The sequence below is a fragment of the Osmerus mordax genome, chromosome 1 (genome assembly GCF_038355195.1).
Source record: "Osmerus mordax isolate fOsmMor3 chromosome 1, fOsmMor3.pri, whole genome shotgun sequence".
Lineage (NCBI taxonomy): Eukaryota > Metazoa > Chordata > Actinopteri > Osmeriformes > Osmeridae > Osmerus > Osmerus mordax.
Window position 1 is genome coordinate 22,653,959 of NC_090050.1, and position 19,400 is coordinate 22,673,358.

At 45.6% G+C, this 19,400-nt stretch overlaps 3 protein-coding genes across 5 annotated transcripts; 1 reads left to right on the forward strand and 2 right to left on the reverse strand.

The window, feature by feature from the left end:
- Position 1: 1 nt before the first annotated feature.
- On the reverse strand, positions 2–6,609 carry rbck1 (RanBP-type and C3HC4-type zinc finger containing 1). 3 transcript variants are annotated; one of them, XM_067236807.1, is made up of 13 exons: positions 6,490–6,609; positions 5,835–5,873; positions 5,276–5,420; positions 5,057–5,153; positions 4,503–4,701; positions 4,022–4,143; positions 3,628–3,801; positions 3,077–3,237; positions 2,645–2,756; positions 2,318–2,497; positions 2,109–2,207; positions 1,711–1,854; positions 2–1,232 (listed from the first exon to the last, which is right to left on the reverse strand). In XM_067236807.1, exons 2-13 carry the CDS (start codon positions 5,863–5,865, stop codon positions 1,152–1,154), a joined length of 1,545 nt encoding a protein of 514 aa, XP_067092908.1. In that variant the 5' UTR covers positions 5,866–5,873; positions 6,490–6,609; the 3' UTR covers positions 2–1,151. The 3 variants fall into 3 exon arrangements, with proteins under 3 accessions (XP_067092908.1, XP_067092900.1, XP_067092918.1); XM_067236799.1 differs by having other exon boundaries at positions 5,835–5,894; positions 6,490–6,567; XM_067236817.1 differs by lacking the exon at positions 5,835–5,873 and having other exon boundaries at positions 6,490–6,562.
- A 1,740-nt stretch (positions 6,610–8,349) lies between these two features.
- Positions 8,350–11,864, forward strand: maf1a (MAF1 homolog, negative regulator of RNA polymerase III a). Its single transcript, XM_067235384.1, has 7 exons — positions 8,350–9,097; positions 9,311–9,439; positions 9,735–9,903; positions 10,008–10,129; positions 10,354–10,473; positions 10,562–10,645; positions 10,780–11,864. The coding sequence occupies exons 1-7, from the start codon at positions 9,015–9,017 to the stop codon at positions 10,799–10,801; spliced, it is 729 nt and encodes a 242-aa protein (XP_067091485.1). The 5' UTR covers positions 8,350–9,014; the 3' UTR covers positions 10,802–11,864.
- Positions 11,865–11,922: 58 nt separating this feature from the next.
- Positions 11,923–15,433, reverse strand: trib3 (tribbles pseudokinase 3). Its single transcript, XM_067235374.1, has 4 exons — positions 14,820–15,433; positions 13,771–14,067; positions 13,247–13,539; positions 11,923–13,002 (listed from the first exon to the last, which is right to left on the reverse strand). The coding sequence occupies exons 2-4, from the start codon at positions 14,065–14,067 to the stop codon at positions 12,516–12,518; spliced, it is 1,077 nt and encodes a 358-aa protein (XP_067091475.1). The 5' UTR covers positions 14,820–15,433; the 3' UTR covers positions 11,923–12,515.
- Positions 15,434–19,400: the final 3,967 nt, after the last annotated feature.

Here is a 19,400-nt window from a genome sequence, read left to right on the forward strand (position 1 = left end):
TAAATTCATAATTCCGTTTATTGTTCTTATTTGGTAGCTGTAAACATTTACATTGGCACTGTCCCAAAATAGAAGAGCTCTTTACAGTTTTAAAGACACATGTAAAGTCAAAATTATGACATTTCTATTTATTCTTTGGTAATTGTAAACATTTGCATTTAGGTCTGCACAAAATATATTTTTTACACCATTTTGATGTGTGATGTAGGTAATGTAATTATGAAACAGACTAAACCTTTATTATCAACAAAACAAACTTGATTAGGTTTAGACGCTACATTTTAAGCCACATTTTCAACACTGCATAGGTCAATCAACACACCTATTCAGCATAAAGAATCGAATTTAAATTGACATAAATGGAATGAATACAAGCAACCTAAACAATTCATTCTCATTCACAACCATATTTTGTAAAATTGTACACGTTATAACAAAATGGACACAGTTCCCAACACTGTACCAACAAACTCCTGGAGAATGAAGAAAGGTTTAATAAACCCCAAAAGAAACAAGAAAAAAAATTGTAGGGAAAGTTATAAAGTGCTTTATATGAGGAACCAAGAAAAGTGAGTGTCAGATCTAACGGCCTCTTCCAGAGTGGGAACCTGGAGCCTGTGTTGTGGCTTCATTTACACCAACAGTAGTGACCAGGGTGAAACATGATTTCTTCACCTGGACGGAGAGGTAAGCAGTTCTAGCCTGTACGGTCCTGTTGTTTTTGGTCATCATTTTTAGCAATATATTATATAACAAGTCTACCGTGTAAAAGCTTTGGGAAACAAAAAAAGTACATGTGGTAAATTGGGGTTTGTGAAAAAAAGCCTTTAAAAGATGAAATTCTAATTTCCACCACAGCCCCAACGACACACAAACACATTTGATCCTGTACACAGCTATAACACCTGTATGTTAGTCTACTGTACTTCACACATTATAACAACACAAAACACCTTGTTCGTGCATACATAGAGCCATGATTGTGGTGGAAATTTGTACTTTCTTTTGAGGCTTTTCACAAACCATAAAACATCATTTTTTGTTGATTTATATTTGCCTTATAGATAGAAACAAATAGGATAGCAGTTTCACTGTAGTACAGTGCTGTAGCCGAGGGCAACCATCTAGCACGCATGGAGAGGAGTCTGGTCTCAGTGGCAGTTCTGGCAGTTGGGATGACAGCGAGCCACATTGAAGTTACAGCCACAACCCCCTGAGGTGTCTCCTGTCCCCTGCAAGTCAACAAACACAGGTTACCTAGGCAACTCCCATAGACACTCATAAAACCCTCTGACCCCTTTGTTTGCCTTATATTAAAAGAGTCAACAAAGGTATGTGGCTTTAACTAAACCAGTGGTTCTTAACCCTGGTCCTCAGGGAACCTCTGTCCTGCATGTTTTAGATGTTTCTTGGCTCCAACACACCTGATTCAAATGCATGTTCATTTCCAGGCTTCTACAGAGCTAGATAACAACCCATTTATTTGAATCAGATGTGTTGGAGCAGGGAAACATCTAAAACATGCAGGACAGGGGTTCCCTGAGGACAGGGGTTCCCTGAGGACAGGGGCAAGAAACACTGAACTAAACAATGATGTTATATCTGAGATTATCCCAAAGAAAGAAGCAGGCACAGCCAGTCAGAATGCACTGCTAGGTAACCATCAGTTAAGGTCAGGTTTGGTCTAATGGTCTAAAAGGTCAATCTTACCTTGGGTCCCCAGCGAGCCTGTTTGGTGACCCAACATATCTCAGTCTTACACATCAGGCAGCAGATCCAATCACAGCCATCCTTTTTCTGAACTATGACCTTACACTTGGGACAGTGCATGGCCTCTCCACTCTGCAACAAGCCCTGCAAGCCAAACAATAACATGCAACAACAATGAAACCGCACTTTAACACTATAAAAAAATTGGCAAACAACTATATACACTACATGACCAAGGTTAGTTTCCACCTTCCATTTTAAAACCATGACCATTAATATGAAGTTGGCAGCCAAGCTATATCAGCTGCCAACGTATCTTATAATAACATCCATATAATATATATATATATATATATATATATAATTTTACACAAGGTTAGGGGTCAGGGGTCACGTACCTCCAGCATCTGGGTTGTCTGCTTGGCGGCATCGTCATTCTCGGCTCGGATGCGGAGGTCATCCTGGTACTCCTTACAGTTCATATCTTTGTGGATTGCCTTCAGAGGAGAATACGGGCAGTCGCAAGCCATCATTAGTTTACAAAGACTACGGTGTTTTTGGCCGTCAGTGCTGTTGTCGAAGGCAACACCAACACTCGCACACTCACCTTGCAGAGGAGGCAGTTGGTCTCGCTGCAGAGTTCACAGTTGAACTCGTTGACTTCATCTTCAAAGATGCACCAGCCGGCACAGTCAGGGGTCTTGCAGTGGAAGCTGTTCTCACTGCGAGTCTCAGCGATGCTCAACCGCAACTCCAGGAACTTCTGGTGCTCCTCTGGGGTGAGAAGCTGTACAGCCAAGGAGGAACAAATCAGGGTCATGTTTATAGGGTCAAGTCTGGGGCAGCTTAGGGTCGGGTGTATAAGTTCACATCAAGGTCAGGTTTATGGGGTCAGTATCAGGTCATAGGGTCAGATCAGGGTCAGCCAACTCACAGATTTGATCTCTCTGTCCTGAAGCTTGCTGTCACAGCTGTAGTTCTCGTCACCATAGGGACATGACACTTCGGCATCCATGCTGGTCACTATGGTCCCCTTCAGACACTCCCTGTTAGGGTCAGTCAATCAATCTGATGTTCAGCGAGCCTTAAGTCATCATCTCAGTGATTCGGTTTACATTATGATCATATATTTAATTTTTGTGATGTGTACATTGCCATTTAACTACTATCCTCCACTAGTTACAGATTACATAGGAGATAGCATTAGCCAACCATCTGATCAGGACAAGTTCAGCATAGATTTATACTACTTATTAAATACTACAAAGTTTAGTACAGTAATATGTACTTTAACATATACAGTATATTACAGCAAAGTGCTATATTAAGGAGGACTTTTTATAGAGTGGTTTGGAGGATAACGCACTTGCAGAAGCAGTGCAGACATTCTCTGAGAGTGGCGCCCTCTCCTGGCAGAACGGAGTTGAAGCAGATGGGGCAGAGCACCTCCTGTGTGTTTGGGACCAAACTATGGAAGTCTGTTTCCAGAAGGCTCTGGAAGTTCCTCTGACGCTCCTCGTGCAAGACCTACAAAGGAGAAACACACAAACACAGATACACAAAATGTACAAAAAAAAAAAATATATATATATACTGTATCACAAGGCTGTAGCCATGGAGTCAACATTGGGGGGGGGGGGGGGGGAGAGAAATCTCCTGGGGAGTCTGAGGGTCCCCCTGAAAACCTTTTACGTTTAGTTATGAATATGATTACATTTTTTATGATAATTTCGGAAAGCGTGCATGGTTGCCTGTCATAGCGTAGCACATTTATATATATGTTTTTTTTTGTATCAATATATTGGGGGGGGGACATTTTGACCAGATTTGAATATTGGGGGGGATGTGTACCCCCCAATATATATTATGATTACGACCCTGCTGTATCATGTCATTGACACACGCCCACACACTGACCTGGTGGTACTGTAGGTTGGCCATCTCCTCCTGCTTTATTCGCTGTATCTCCTCCTGGTCTGGCTGGTGGACGTCAGGTACCTGGTACTCTGCAGGCCTCTCTCGCCCACACATCTCACAGCCTGGCCGGGTGGGCTTGTTCACATAGGTACACTCTGGACACGACCAACCAACCTGCACGCACACACACACACACATGGAGATGCAACATTAACACACACACACGGAGAAACTACATGCATAAATACACACAGAGAAACAACATACACACACACACACACACACACACAGAAACAACAAAAACACACACACAAGCGTAATGCATTCTAACAGTGATCAATTCCAAAGCTCATGTTCTGATCTGGTCTTGGAGCAGTGAGGGGTGCTGTGCTACCTGTGGTTTGGGTGGAGGAGGAGGAGGACGTGTCACGGTGGGTTTAGGAGGCGGGGTCAGCTTCTCGATGGCGTTCCCACCCAGCGCTTGGGGCTCCGCCAAGTACACAGACTCATATATACCTGAAAGCAACCAATCAAGGGCAAGGATTCTGGTCAACTGCCAATTGTTTTGAGGATATTTCAACAGAGAAGCAGCTTGGAGGTCATGGATAGATACAGAAAATGTGCTTTAGAAATCTTCAGTATGAGCTGTTTGATACACAGCTAACTACTGCCTGGCTGAGTCTGCTTGGCCTTGCCTCCACATAATCCACAGTAACAGTTTTGCAAAGAATTGTCAGAATCAAGAACAGGTTTCGCCAGGATTTAGTCATGCCTGAGTATTAAGGCACATGGTTTTAACAAGAACAAAAACTAAGTTGTTGTTGTTCAGTTACTTATAATTTGGCAACCACTGACGTTGCCAGGCTGTATCTTACTGTCAAGGAGTCTGTGCTCCTGGTCCTGCAGGTGGTGCTGGCGGGTGAGTTTGGCAGCGTGGCAGGACTGGATGTACAGGTAGGCCTGGTCGCCGTTCTTACAGATGCCGTGACTGTATAGCGTGTCATCGTCTTTGGTCAGACGCTTCCCGATAACCCAGCGTTGCAGGTAGGGGTGGAACCCATAGTCACTGTTGATCTGCAGGGATAGAAACACACATGGAAATCTAACCTGGATATAAAGCTACTGTTGCCACTACTTTGTATAAGATAGGAAGTTTGAGTCACTACTGATATGTAGGAATATGAAATAAATGTATATGCTAATGTTTATAATGTATGTACAGTCCTGTTTATAGTGATGTTTGAGGGTACTTTTGGACCAGAGGAATACAGGAATATCACAAAACAACATTGGATAATCAATGCAGCACACAGTGTGTGATGACGGAAAGAGAGGTGGATAGAGACTCTGTTCTACGCAGGGACAGGAACTGTCAGGGCTTCAGTTGCAATACTGGTCTGGGTCTGGGCAGAATGGAGGGAACAGGTACCTTCTCTTTCAGCTCAGAGATGGTCATGTCAACAGACACCAGCACCGTCACAGGGATGTAATTTTCTGACTGGGAGTCTCCCACCCCAACCTTCAGCCTGGACAGAGAACAGCCTGGGTTTAATAGGGACGGGGACAGCTAACACACTGGTTCACACTTCTGTCCTTTTCTCTCTCTCTCTCTAAAGGTTGGGGAGGTTAAAGGTGAATGTAGACCTACTTTATGGCATCCTGTGGGTAGGCCAGATTGGAGACCTTGACGCTCACAGGAATCCCCAGGTCAGACAGGCGCTCTGAACATTTGTGTGCCTTTTCTCTGTCTCCACTGCTCAGAGCCTCACCAAGCAGTTGGGCAAGCTCCTCCGCTGCAATACACACGCACACACAAGCACACAAAAGCGCGCGCACACACACACAGGTCAACGCAACATGGGAAAGGGTGGACTCCAAACTATTCAGCCCAAACATCGACACAAGACTACATTACATTACATTACATTTACATTTAGCAGACGCTTTTATCCAGAGCGACTTACAGTAAGTACAGGGACATTCCCCCGAGGCAAGTAGGGTGAAATGCCTTGCCCAAGGACACAACGTCAGTTGGCATGACCGGGAATCGAACTGGCAACCTTCGGATTACTAGACCGATTCCCTCACCGCTCAGCCATCTGACTCCCCTAGACTATCAGTCTTCCTTATGCATTTAAATGACCTTTCCCCCCCATTAACATGTCAACAAATACAACTGTTTTTTGAGTTCTGGGAGTGTTGCCTACCCTCTTTTAGGGAGTCCTCAGCCACTGACATCACTTTACCTAATCGAAACAGAAACAAACCTGGAATGTAAAGAGTAGTGTGAATATGGCCTCTATGCTTGTTTCTATTTACTTGGATGAAAATATGTATACTAAAAGAACACATACAGTCATGTTTTAAGGCTCTGGATAAGAGCGTCTGCTAAATGACTAAATGTAACTTGTCTGAATGAATATATACTCACATACATAAAGATAATTATATGCTTTCTGTGCTATATACCGAAACATTTGCCAATGGTCAAAGTTGCATGCATTCAGGTCCTTTAAAAGACGTTTAGGCCTATTAGGCTGTGTTATGTTTTTTCCAGCACAGCAATGGTTTCATGAACTACTTTGATCCTTGTTCCTCTTATATTCTATTACTAGCAACTAATATCATAACTCAGACTGAGGTCAGAGGACCTATAACAGCAACGCTTCGACACCACATATTGACGTTATATGCCTTGATTATTCGAAACTATACATTCGAAACTATAAACCACTTCTGACTGGCGCCGAAGCAATAAATAGGGCGCGCGGTTAAAACCGAAGGCAGAAGTTAGGAGAAGAAAAGTTACGGCGGTGTTCAGTGCAAAAAAATTACATTCATATACGGTCACAACAAACTTACCTCTTTAAACTCTCCTTCAGAACGTGTACGATGCTTTAAAGGTCAAAGGACTTGATACCTTCTCTCTCGTAAGCAATGTCATCCAAAGCAGGAAAATGGAAAGTGAAACTGGGCACGTCGTGACGAAATTATATTCGGACACAAGATCCCTATATCCGGAGTCGGGATGAAGCACAACGATTAATCAATTGCCGAGTCAGAGATATGACCCCCCGCCCGTCCCCCAAAGTACTCTCCTCACAGGTCTTTTCTCATCTTAAGAAATATGTTTTTATCTCGTAATCATAGCTACGTCGTGAAAAGCAAACTATTATTTTCTAGGCAGTATGCATGCAAGCCTGTTTAGGTAGGTTCAGAGAGGTTAAGATGACTGGTAAAAGATGAAGTACTGACTACACTTTTCACTCAAGTTAGGGTAAAGAAGTGTGGGCTCTGAAGTAAAAGATTGCCATTACTAATACCTGTTTTAGTGTCAAGCTGGTAAATGGACCTCACATCAATTAATACATTAATACAAAAATACATTAAGCAGCTCGAAACTTTCTTTTTGGAAACTTTTTTTGGGAAATATATTTCTACCTATCAAAGCTTTTCTTTAGAAACTGTAGTTTTTTTTAAACATTTGTTTTGTTGAAACCTTTTTGTAGAAACTGGACGAAAGGAGAGGAGAGAACAGAGAAGCTTAAAGCAGAGCAGAGTACAGTAGAGTATAGCAGAGTCTTCATCAATAGGCTACTCAATAATGCAAAAAAAATTTGTTAAACTTTTGTAGATTTCTTTTTTCAACCTTTCAACACTCATGAAAGCCGTGCATCTGATTGCACAACACCGGAAGTTTCCCGAGAGTGGCAGTTCTCTCTATATTAGACATTCTCTGCTTTACCCTTGTAAACTGTACTGTACACTGCTTCATACAGTCTATGGTCTGCTTTGTGTGCATCCTAAACATAGATTGAGATGTAAATGAGACAATTAAACTTCTATTTGTGTAGGTGCCCTGTCTCTGGAGGGGAGAAGCCTAATCTCTTTGTTATATTGTAGGATGTGGGACTCTCTGGGAGACTAATACAACAGGAGCGGAAAGGAGATGCAGGAACTGAGAAACTCATTACAATAAAATGATGATTTCCACTGATTTGTGATCAGAACACACAAACATACATCCATATTGTATGATAAAAGTTACAGAGGGGATACAAATCATATTAGGCCGTTTTTTCACCTGATATAATGTGTATCCCCTCTGTAACTTTTGCTGTCTACCATGAGTTACAGACGGGATCCTTAAAACTCGTCATTCAAACCGTATAGTAACGATTGAATGACGAGTTTTAAGGATTTTGTGTTGAGATTAACATCTGTTATTTACAAAATAAATCTGTCGTAACTTTTCAAAAGTCAGGGGGCGGGTTAAAGCCTCTACCCCACAGACATCAATGGACATGTGTTCACGATCCTCGGCGAGATGATAAGATGAGGCTGCAGAGTGAGACGATAGAGGATCCCTCTGGATCTAAGAGAGCGTGATGAATGGTTGAGCCTGCCTGGTGTGTAATACTGTTCATTCACCAATCAGAGGCTTTAACCCGCCCCCTGACATTTGACAGGTTACGACAGATTTATTTTGCTGCAATAATCCATGTTGAACTTGCAAAAACTACAAGTAGATCTGAGAATTCTCAACAATAATCAGGCGAAAGAGACCAATTTAGCCGTCTAACTCCATAGACTCCCATTCATTCACTCATTGCCTCATGAGTCTACGGCGTTATGTCACCACCCTGTGGCTAAATGTGGAGGTTCCTTGGCGGAACTGGACTCGAGAGGAACAGGAAACAGCTTTTTTCCCTGACAGTTCCTCCTGCAAAGACCAAAACAACAAACCAGGGCTGCAGCTGCGCTGCTTATAAACACACATTTGGGTGAATAGCGACAGCAAAGGCTTTGAGAAGCCTTGGATTTCTCTTCTCGTTCTGACACTAAAGCTGGGATGAAGAATATTGAATCTAATTTCAGTCTTTTTAATGGCAGGTATTGGAAATTTCACAGTAAGAAGGAGGACATTTTTATCAGACATATAAGTGCCTTAAGCCCTCGACAAAGATCTATACCGCATCCGTAAATTGTATTTTTCGTACAATCAATGCTTTTGGAGGTTAAAATAGTCATTGTGTTGAATTGAGCGATAGCTGCAATAGTTATCCAGATAGCAAGATTCAAATAACCGTGTAGTGCGCGAGTTTACCAGTACGACCCGTTATGTCCCGTGTGTGCAAGGGATGCACAGCAGTTATCACATTTGCGTCATTTACCAACGGGACGGCTACAGAGCTGAAGACAAAATAACTGTACGAACTTTTGAAGGAAAGTAGCCAGTGGAGCTAAGATACTCCCAAAGTGACTACCCACAAGCTGTCAGTCTGTATCCGCCTAGTGTTGATCATTTGTCCACTAGTGTCAGAATAGGTGATAGGTGTTCTGTCTTTCTGTACACATTTGCGCGCTAATTATACTTGCGCGGCAAGATGAAACTCCTGGAAAACTCCAGTTTTGAGGCCATGAACACCCGACTCACCATTGAAACTGGAGACTGCCAGATAATAGGACGGTAAGAGGACACCAGCTGTAGCCTAGGGAAACTACTCAGTCTTGCATAAACTCATGGCTCATGGCCAGGCGTGCATATTCTTGGATGTAAACTGAGTTATGGTAACCCAGATTATCTCAACTGTTACCCTCTCCCTTTCTGTTCCCCTCTTATATCGCTCGCTCTCCTCCCCTCTCTCTTTTCTATCTTCTCTCTCTCCTTTTCTGTAAACAGGATTGAGAGCTACTCCTGTAAAATGGCGGGGGAGGACAAGCAGATGTTTAAACAGTTCTGTCAGGAGGGGCTCCCTCATGTCCTGGAAGCTCTCTCTCCACCCCAGTCCTCCGGCATCAGCCCAAACAAGTAAGACAGGACACACACACACACACACTTCTGTCACCATCTGATTCTCTTTCTCTCACACACATAGAATATGTGCAAATACAACCCCCCCACATACACACACACACACCACATACTTTCTATCACTGTCTAACTCTCTCTTTCAGACACACACACAATATGTGCAAATGCCCCCACCCCCCCTACACCCACAAACACAGACTTCCTGTCAGACTGTCTGACTCTCTCTCACACACACACAACCTGTCTGTGTGTGTGGCCCATACGAGCTGCTGTGCTTGTGCCCGTGCTGCAGGTTGAGCCACAGCCAAAGTGGGGATGAGGGGGAGGGTCCTCTGTCTGACAAGTGCTGCAGGAAGACTTTGTTCTACCTGATCGCCACCCTCAACGAGTCCTTCAGACCGGACTACGACTTCAGCCGCACCAAGAGCCACGACTTCAGCAGGGAGCCCAGCCTCAACTGGGTGAGGGCACCGGTGTGCGCGCTATGAGCATGTAACCAACACAGACTACTGTACTAGTATATAATCCATAAGGATGATAATCCAGTAGTGTGTGTGTTGTGCAGGTGTTCAACGCCGTGAACAGCAGTCTGTCTGCCGCTGCAGGGGAGGAGTACAGCCGCCTGCAGTCACAGCTGTGGGAGGCCATCGACACGGAGATCTGTCTGTCTGAGTGTGACATCTACAGGTTAGCTCTGCCTGTCTGTCTGTCTGTCTGAGTGTGACATCTACAGGTTAGCTCTGCCTGTCTGTCTGTCTGTCTGAGTGTGACATCTACAGGTTAGCTCTGTCTGTCTTCCAGCCTGCCTGGCTGTCTGAACTGAGCAGTTGGGATGTCTGAGTAAAGTGCTCCTGTGCTGGAGTGTAAGAGACCAGAGTGTTAGTAAGAGTGTGTCTGTGTTGCGGTTACAGCTACAACCCAGACCTGGACTCTGACCCGTACGGAGAGGAGGGTAACCTCTGGTCCTTCAACTACTTCTTCTACAACAAGAGGCTGAAGAGGATCGTCTTCTTTACCTGCCGTTCTGTCAGGTCAGACACACACACACATATACACTCGCACACACGCGTATACACACAGCTTGGTGAACTCACGCTTCTCTGTGTGTGTGTTTGTCAGTGTGTTCATGGCTCCGCGAGGCTCTGGTATGGGGAATGAGGAGCTGGATCTGGAGCTGGAGGAGGAAGACATGGATGAGGAGAGGTGAGAACACACACACACACACAGGCACACACACACAGGCACATACACACATGCGCACACACACAGGCACATACACACATGCGCACACACACACTCCCTCTATGTGTTTTACTCGCCCTGTGTTGTCCCTGCAGGTATGGGGCTCTGTGTGCATAGTGACACCTCCCATTCCCAGACAACAGCTCCACCCTGACCCCCGTTCAGAAGGCACCTCGCCCCCCGCAGTTACACCATCCTCTTCATCCAGACAGCAGACTAGGGGGTTTCAGTCCTCGTCACTATGGGAAGTTTGGTGTTAGAATAGGAGACTTTGCTGCCTGCACCTCCTGGCCAGTGTGAATCAGCAGACTGCCTTCCTTCAGTAGTGGACTGGCTGTCCCTTCCCCTGTCTTCCCTTACCAACGCCCCCCTGCACGTTGATTGGCATGTAGGCCGTGAAGTCCCCATTGGACGTCTGTAGGCAGGATGTGATGTCATTGATTCGAAACAATATGATTTCTTACACCTGTTCCAATGAAGACCATTTCCTGTTTGTTTGAGCTTTTTTTTTGCTGTTCGTGTCTTTTATTTTACCATTCCACCCCAGTTTGGATTCCACTCTGTCTACCTAGTTACTGTGATCGTCAGAAGCTAAATTGTTTGTGATGCCTTATGTTACGCTTGGCTGTTTGTGAGGTCTGATGACATTTTCATGTATCGTTTTCTCCACCTTCAACCATTCCAGTTATCCTGGCTGACCTGTAGAGAGGTCACATAAAACCCAAGTTGGATGATGTCATAGGAATGCCGGGCTCTAGACCATGGGACAAAAAAAAATAAAAAATGGCAGCCATCTTGATGTAGTTAGTATGTTTGGGAGTGGTCCCAACTGAGAAAATTTCAGTTTAATCTTAACCAGGATCCAACGAGGTGAGAATAATCTTACAGATTTATAGATTCACTTCTGGCTAAGGGAGTTGTGTTCCCACTGCAGCATGTTAAGCACTAGTTGAGGCTAGGGCTGTGTTCAGGCAGGACTATTTTAGAGACTTTTTGTCTATCTGAGAAGCGTAGCGCTGGGGATTGTATCATCTATGGCAGCTTACACCAGACTAGCTCTGGAAAGTCTGAGAATGTTTTGGTTGTACTCATCTGCAGTGTGTATCCGTAGTCCACATGACCCGTGTGTTTTCCGTGTAATAAAGGTCTTGTACAATAAAAGGTGTTTCTTGACCATGTACCGTGCAGTCAGGCTTGTGTGTATAAAAAGTAGTTGAACCATAAACCCCCCCCAAACCTTTGTTTTTTGTTTAACTTTTATTATTTTATGGTAAAAACCAAACAAAATATATACTTCCACTGATCACTGGCAGTGCGAGTATGTGCATTAGTGTGTAGTGTGGTATGTTGCAGTGTAGATTGGTGTGGTTTTTTTAACGCAGACACGGTTTCCTGTTAGTCTGAAATCTTCAGCAACAATCAGGTCACCACGTCATCTAACCAAGGCTAAAGGATCAACAGTGAGAACCTACAATCATGACACAGTGATCTCCTGTGATCTGCAGGGTTTTTGTGGTGGGAGGTCTTTGGTGACGATAAGCTCTGTAGTTGTCGAATCAGCAAAGGGAAGGGGAAAACAAGGCACTCTATTGGTTGAGTCCAGAAAGAGAAGTAGAATGTAAACAACACTGCAACAAAGGCACAGAATTTGCATCAAGTATTCCAGGATTCTGTTTGTCAGTTCGAGGTATAGGTCCAATCATTAGTTCAACAAGCAATGACACAGCCCCATGACTGGTTAGTTACCTTACCCTGTGAGGGATTTCTGCTTTATGTGTTGTCATTAGGATGACTGTGTGTGTGGTATTAGGTTGTGTGTGTGTGGGGGGGGTTATGGGGAGGGTGTGTAAGTAGGAACAACCTGGTCAGCGCACGACCTGGACCGTGAGTGTGTGGTGAGAGACAAATGTGTTTGTGCAGTGAGGGGTGTGAATGTCTGGTGGTGTGTGTGTGTGTTGGTCAGCCAGGGGTGCAGCAGCAGTTCTGAGGCCTTCAGCCTCTCCGAGGGCGATTTACGGAGCATGCAGCCAATCAGCGATCTGGCCTGAGCAGACAACCAATCGGGAAGCGTAAAGGCCCCTCGTTGTATCTTGGTGAAGAGCGCGGCGGGTTTTGTGTCTTGAAAGGGGTAGCGTCCGACCACCATGGTGTACACACACACACCCAGGCTCCACACGTCCGACGCTCGCCCAGAGTAAAGCCCACCAATCAGGATCTCCGGTCCCACGTAGGCGGGGCAACCTTGCTTGTCCGTCAGAGAGTCGTCGTCGCCATGGAAAAGGCTGGAGTCTTCCAGGTTGACGAGCAGCAGCTTAGTCCTAGAGGAGGGAGGTAGAGATGTCAGGCACTGCATCATAGCTACAATCCCCATTAAAGTAACCACCAGAACTACTACCATTATTATCATCACATACACCATTGTTATAACACACAGTCATCCTAACCATCAACAACACACACCCAACATTACTATCACCACCTCCTGACACACACACACAATTGCCTCCATCGTCAACATTACCACACACACCTGTATGGTTCACACTGGTTCATCCCACTAACCTCTGGGGGTCGGCGAAGACAAACTTGCGCAGCTTGAGGTCTCTGAGCACCAGGCCGTTGGCATGGCAATGAGCCACGGCTGCCACCATCTGGCCAAACAGGCGTACTGCCTCGACCTCCTGCAGGCGCTTACACGTACGGACGTAGGAGTGCATGTCGCCGTACGTCCTCTGGAAAAACAGGTAGGCCCGGTCGTGGCCAACCAGGACCTCCGAGATGCGGCTGATGTTGTCGTGAGGTGGCAGGCAGGCGTACGGGGTCACGACCTCCCGGTACCGGCGCAAAGGGAACACCTAATGACAACCACACACGTTAGTTTACCCGGCGCTTACCTGGCAATAATGCCAGCTAGGGGTAGTATTCTAGTGGTAACGGCTTAAATATGGTAACCTGGCAACTAAACCGGTTATAAACGGTTGCTTGAGGATATGAAGCAATTCACAAGAGAGGCAGTCAGAGAAAATGACGGGCAGACAGAGACAGCCAGGTGAAGAGACAGACAGGTATTCAGACCAGCTATGTACCTTGCAGGTGTACTGCTGTTCTGTCACTCTGTGGATGGCTCGGAAAGTCTCCGCCCCCTCGCAGGGCTCCAGCAGGATGTATGGGCCAATGCTGGACACACAATGGCTGTCAGCACACGGAGGGACTGGGCTGTGGCTGCGAGGTCTGAGGCAGGGAGCCAGGCCAGTGCAAGGGGGAGGAGCCAGACGGGGGCGCTTGTGCTTCTGTACTTCTTGCTCGGGGTCATCAAGCCCCGCCCTCTTCAGACACAGGGGCGGAGCCGAGGTGGCAGGGGTGGAGGTCAGGTTCACACTCATCTGCAGGATTCCAACAATGACGGGATTTTCAGACATGCGTTGGAATACACATGCGCTTCGTGAAACCACCTTCATTCCCACAAATAACACTCTCATGCTGAAAGACTTGTAGTAATGGCATTTGGTCATAGCAGGCCTACACAGCTAAATTAAGTCTCCTATTTGTGCTAGTCATTGATGACAGCTTAATAACACGCCGAAGGGTACTGTTGAAAATTGAGTCAACAACTCAAATAATGGTGTGGTCGGTTGACGTAATGGATTAAATGAGCTGTCTTTATAAATGCATGGTACTTTCGAAATGCGCCTCCGTATCCTCGTGAGTCATTTATAACTGATATGAAAATAGAAACTCCACTGACTGCAAGCTATGACGCAACGTTGCCTCACGGTAAAGATTGCGACACCTCTCTATGTTCTCAACTGGTAGGCTGCTCCCTAATAAACTTTTATAAAGAATGCATCAAAACCCTGACGGTTGTCGAACTGAAAATGTAAATATTGATCGTTTCAGATGTCTGAGGTAATAATATAAACATTTGAGTAACAACCCAACAAAAAGCAACTCTAGGCTACTACAACCAGTAGGGGGTGTCGTTTTGCAACATAATATCTCCACAGGACACAACAAAGACAATAACTAAATTTCTAGCATAAAACGCACAATGAACATTGCACGTTCGATCTATCAGTGTGTTACAAGGACGACACGTAACCCACATGATGAAATGTATTGAACAAAACCAGCTTACCTTGGCTGTTGAGTAGGCTACTATGATCCACACTGGACGAGAATGGAAGCCCAAGTTGGATGTTGCAATATTGTGTCACTTTCGGTTATGATTTACACTTCTAGTTTCTCCTCTTGTGAATAAGCGGCTCGTCTATTTGGTCGTCCAGAAAAGCGAGTTATCTTTTGAGTCTGGATAAATCAGACTATTTGTAACTAATGTGATACAATAACGGTAGCGACACCAGCCGGTGCTCTCCTGTTGATCGCCTTTGTTTCTTCTTCCCGCTGTGATGAGCCGGGTCTCTTGTCGAAGTTCTTAACTGCAACGTGGAAGCTACAAAATCTTGGTAGTAGTCTTGCTTAATAATGGTGAAAGAGTTATCCTGATAAATTGTGCCTTTAGCTTGAGGTATCCTCCAAGTAAACAAAAAGATTATCTGACGCTCATTTAATCACTTGAAGAAATAATCATATACTAATTGAAAATGTAGGACTGTATGCTAAATCAACATGGCAGTGTATACTAATTTTTCTGAACGGACCCTAAACCGGTATCTACTGTCTAAACTACTGATTTACAGCCACCAGTCTGGCAACTTTAAATGGTCTACCTGGCCCCAGTCCTGTCCCCGTGCCTCCAGTACAGTGAAGTATCAAAAACCCGGGGTGATGCGCGGCTCAGTTTGATTGCAACACCGTAGCTCCACCCCCTAGTCTGACGACATCAGCGGATGAACCTCGCAATAGCCTGTCACTCGGGCAGTGGAACAAAAGAGATTTAGTGGAAGTGTGGCGAGTAGTTTGCAAATAGACTATTTGATCACACATAAGTCATTCGCTGACAAAACCAGAAAGGAATTCTGTAAGGAAATGCTAGGTTGCGGGCCACTGAAAATGCTAATCAAAGTTATTGAAGAGTCAGATTTATTTTACCATTTACCAGCCTTGTAGTCAGGGATACCGATGCCCAAACAGCGCCGCTTTAGGAACACATTCTTTAAACTCTTCTGCTGTGGTAAATGACTCGTCGGCTTCAGGGTTAATAGTTTTACATAACCCAACAACAATAAACACCATGTAAAAATAGTAAGAACGAACTGGTGCTACGCGATCCAGTCAAAATGTTTGACAAAACTGAATTGTGAATCAACGGTAGAACGGGTTACAGCGACTAGTTACAGCGACTGTTACAGTAGCTTCACAGACAGTCCATGAAGGTCATGTCTGCAAGACTAAGACATTTGATACCACAACATGTTCCCTTATATGGTCACAGACAGGGGATGCCCAGCTCTTCGCCACTAACCCTTCTCGAAGACGTGTTTGACCTTGAAGTGTTGATCTGTTGGAATTTGTGGAGCTCCAGAAGTTTCTGGGAAGAGATACACAGAAGTTACCATCAGCTATTCTAGTGTGAAGCAGCTCTGAAAACAAGCCTTCTGTAAAAGCAGAATCAGGCCTGGAGATATCTGCACAGTGGACTGGCAGTGATGGAGTCAGCACAGGTTCTCTTAAAAACATATGGATGATGGGGCTTACATGCCTTCATGTCTTTCTGCTGCTCATAACAAATGTGATGAAATCACAGGCCAAGGACTCTGACTCAACCATGGCCTACCATTTACACATGCACGCACACACACTGATACACAAATTAAATGGAAGCCAAACCTTTCCACACACACCTCTCCTCTCTCTGGCACACACACACTTAGACAGAACATGCAAGCTTGGGAAAGGGACTCACAAACACGCACATATGGAACACGCAATCTTGGGAATGGAAAGGGAGCTGTGATGAAACAGTTTGTAATGCAGGATGTCTGAATGATAACTCAATCCAGGGTGGGACACCAGGGTCAGATGTCTAATCTTCCTCTGGCATCACCGGCTCTGACAGATGAAGACGAGCCTGAAAGTTGGTTTTATTTTCTTGTTAGAAGCTCCCACTGGGAAGACAGAGAACAACCAGCATGACGCAACTCAGACCTAATCACACCAACATCATATAGACCCGACTGGATGGAAACCATGACGATTGGATGTGAGGATGAGAGGAGGAGACTTAGGATCTGGAGGAGACCGGAGGGGTGGAAACAGAGAAGAAGTCAGGTGGCTGAGCGGTTAGGGAAGCGGGCTAGTAATCAGAAGGTTGCCAGTTCGATTCCCGTCCGTGCCAAATGACGTTGTGTCCTTGGGCAAGGCCTACTTGCCTCGGGGGGAATGTCCCTGTACTTACTGTAAGTCGGATAAAAGCGTCTGCTAAATGACTAAATGTAATGTAAATGTAATGTAAATGTAATGTAAATGTAAAGACAACGTTGAAAAGAGGGGAAATGGGTGAAGAAGATGAGGAGGGAAGAGAGATGGGAGGAAAGCACGAAGGAGAGAGAGGACTGGGGAAAAGGGAGGGCGAGAAAGAGGGGAGGGAGGAGAATGACAGGAGGTCAAGAGGAGAACACAGGAGGGAGGAGGAGAGGCCTGGAGAGGAGAGAGAGGAGAAAGTGATGGCGTGGAGGAGGCATAAATTTGAAATGAGCTGAGGAGAAAAGAGTGAAGGAGGAGTGGGAAGGAGGGGGGAGGGGGATTTGAAAGGGGGGAGGGAATGAGAGGCAGAGGGAGAAGAAAGACTGGAGTTGGAGAAAAGAAGTGAGAAAGTTGACTTGAGAAAAGCAAGAGACAGGTGGACAGAGAAAGGAGGGGAGTGAAACAGTGGGATATTCAGAAAGTGAAATTCTATTTCTAGTCCCTGCCCTCCTCCCTCCCTCCCTCCCCCCCACCCCCACCCTCACCTACCTCACCAGTGTTAAAAGGAGGATGACACAACAGCCAGACAGTCTTCCCTCTCTCCCTCTCCTCCCTCTCTACTGTACTCCATCAGATGCAATTCCCGGCAATAGCTGTGCTGCCGTCTGCAACATCAACAGGCGTGGACCGACTGTTATCATGGCGTAACGAGCTGCAATCAGCCTGCAACGATGACCAACACTTAGACATCACCTCTCTGTTCACGTAGCGCTGCTGTTGGCATCAAACCAAGAGCGTCATCTCACATTTACAGATTGCAGAGGTCTTGCAGAAGGCTGGTGCAGTGGAGGCGGTTGGGTAGGGAGTGGTAATCTAACCCTGTCTGACCTCACAAACAATGACCCTGGCTACCTTGTGCTCTGCTGTCACAAAGCCTCTGTTGACCTCTGCTGCCCCTTGGTGGTCAGACAAGGCTACTACAGCCAGTGACCTTAAGGTGACTTGATGTACAGTAAAACCACTTCAGTCAGATTCTTCTTAGTTGTAGCTGTAAGTAACACAATGAATACAATGGCATTATACAGATTTTATCCCTGAATTAATAATTAATGTATTTTACATGTACTTTAAATACGAATTAACCAGTAAATGTAATTTGAAACAACACGAAGACCTGAATAAAAGTTATACGGCTTAGTGTCTGAAGGTCACCTGCAGGTATGTACAGGTGTGATCATGTTGTCATGGAGACCCTGCTGAGCTGAGGGGTGTTTTAATTTTGTGGACACTAGAGGGAACTCTTCCAAAGGCTCCATACCACAGACAGGAGAGGTAGAGATAAACATACACACACACACATTCTTACATTCTTTCTATCTATCTCTTTCTCTCTCACACACACACACACACACACACTCACACTACAGAGCAGTCAGTCACAAGCTCCTCAGCACATGCACCGTGTCTTCAATTTGCGGTGTTCTCATTCCACATGACCAATCACTGACTCTCATACAGAACTCACCTCTCAAACATCCCACTGTCCCACACACACACATCTTCCTTCCACGCACACACAGCACCTCCCTCAAACACACACACACAGAGGAGGAACGCAAAAAGAGTAACCCCTTAAGACCCGGCCTCTAACTTCCCCGCCAGCCTCTTGACTTCGCATCCCCAGCCTTCGTTTCCCAGCCTCTCCTCTCCCTCCCTCTCCTCTCCCTCCCCTCAGCCCAGTCCCCCAGCCTCTCCTCTCCCTCCCCTCAGCCCAGTCCCCCAGCCTCTCCTCTCCCTCCCCTAAGCCCAGACCCCCAGCCTCTCCTCTCCCTCCCCTCAGCCCAGACCCCCAGCCTCTCTTAGCCTTTCCCTCAGTCACGAGCCTCTCACATGCAGCAGCTTAGCTGGGCCCGTGCACAGCAGCAGTTTCATAATGCATTATTAAAGCCCTGGAGTGGCTGCATGCTTTGCTCATTAGGCTTCCAGCCTGGCCTCGTTTCACATGATCCTGGTTATACACACACACACACACACAGTATACACACAGACACACACGCACACTATTTACAAACACACTATTCACACACACATACACACATATGCACACCCACACACACAGTATTCACACAGACACACACACTATTCACGCAAACATATACACACACACACACACACACACACACACACACACACACACACAGACACACACAGGAAGAAGGTTGGAATGTGAACAGTGTCCTCCCTTTCAGTCATAACAGAGATATGGAGAGTAATACAGGAGGAGACTGAAAGGAAAAGAGAAAAAGAAAGAGAGGAAAGTAAAGGAAGAGAGAGAGAGTGAGCTAGTGGAGGG

What these genes read in the sequence shown, in the direction of transcription:
- rbck1 (XM_067236807.1), bottom strand. Translation starts at nt 5,865, where the DNA reads ATGTCAGTGGCTGAGGACTCCCTAAAAGAGG. An exon ending in AGGACAGAGAGATCAAATCT is followed by an intron (nt 2,498 to 2,644) that starts GTGAGTTGGCTG and finishes TTGGCTGTACAG; the next exon opens with CTTCTCACCCCAGAGGAGCA. An exon ending in AGACAACCCAGATGCTGGAG is followed by an intron (nt 1,855 to 2,108) that starts GTACGTGACCCC and finishes TTTGGCTTGCAG; the next exon opens with GGCTTGTTGCAGAGTGGAGA.
- maf1a (XM_067235384.1), top strand. Translation starts at nt 9,015, where the DNA reads ATGAAACTCCTGGAAAACTCCAGTTTTGAGGCCATGAACACCCGACTC. An exon ending in GGGAGCCCAGCCTCAACTGG is followed by an intron (nt 9,904 to 10,007) that starts GTGAGGGCACCG and finishes TGTGTTGTGCAG; the next exon opens with GTGTTCAACGCCGTGAACAG. An exon ending in TCTGAGTGTGACATCTACAG is followed by an intron (nt 10,130 to 10,353) that starts GTTAGCTCTGCC and finishes TTGCGGTTACAG; the next exon opens with CTACAACCCAGACCTGGACT.
- trib3 (XM_067235374.1), bottom strand. Translation starts at nt 14,067, where the DNA reads ATGAGTGTGAACCTGACCTCCACCCCTGCCACCTCGGCTCCGCCCCTG. An exon ending in AACAGCAGTACACCTGCAAG is followed by an intron (nt 13,540 to 13,770) that starts GTACATAGCTGG and finishes GGTTGTCATTAG; the next exon opens with GTGTTCCCTTTGCGCCGGTA. An exon ending in GTCTTCGCCGACCCCCAGAG is followed by an intron (nt 13,003 to 13,246) that starts GTTAGTGGGATG and finishes TCCCTCCTCTAG; the next exon opens with GACTAAGCTGCTGCTCGTCA.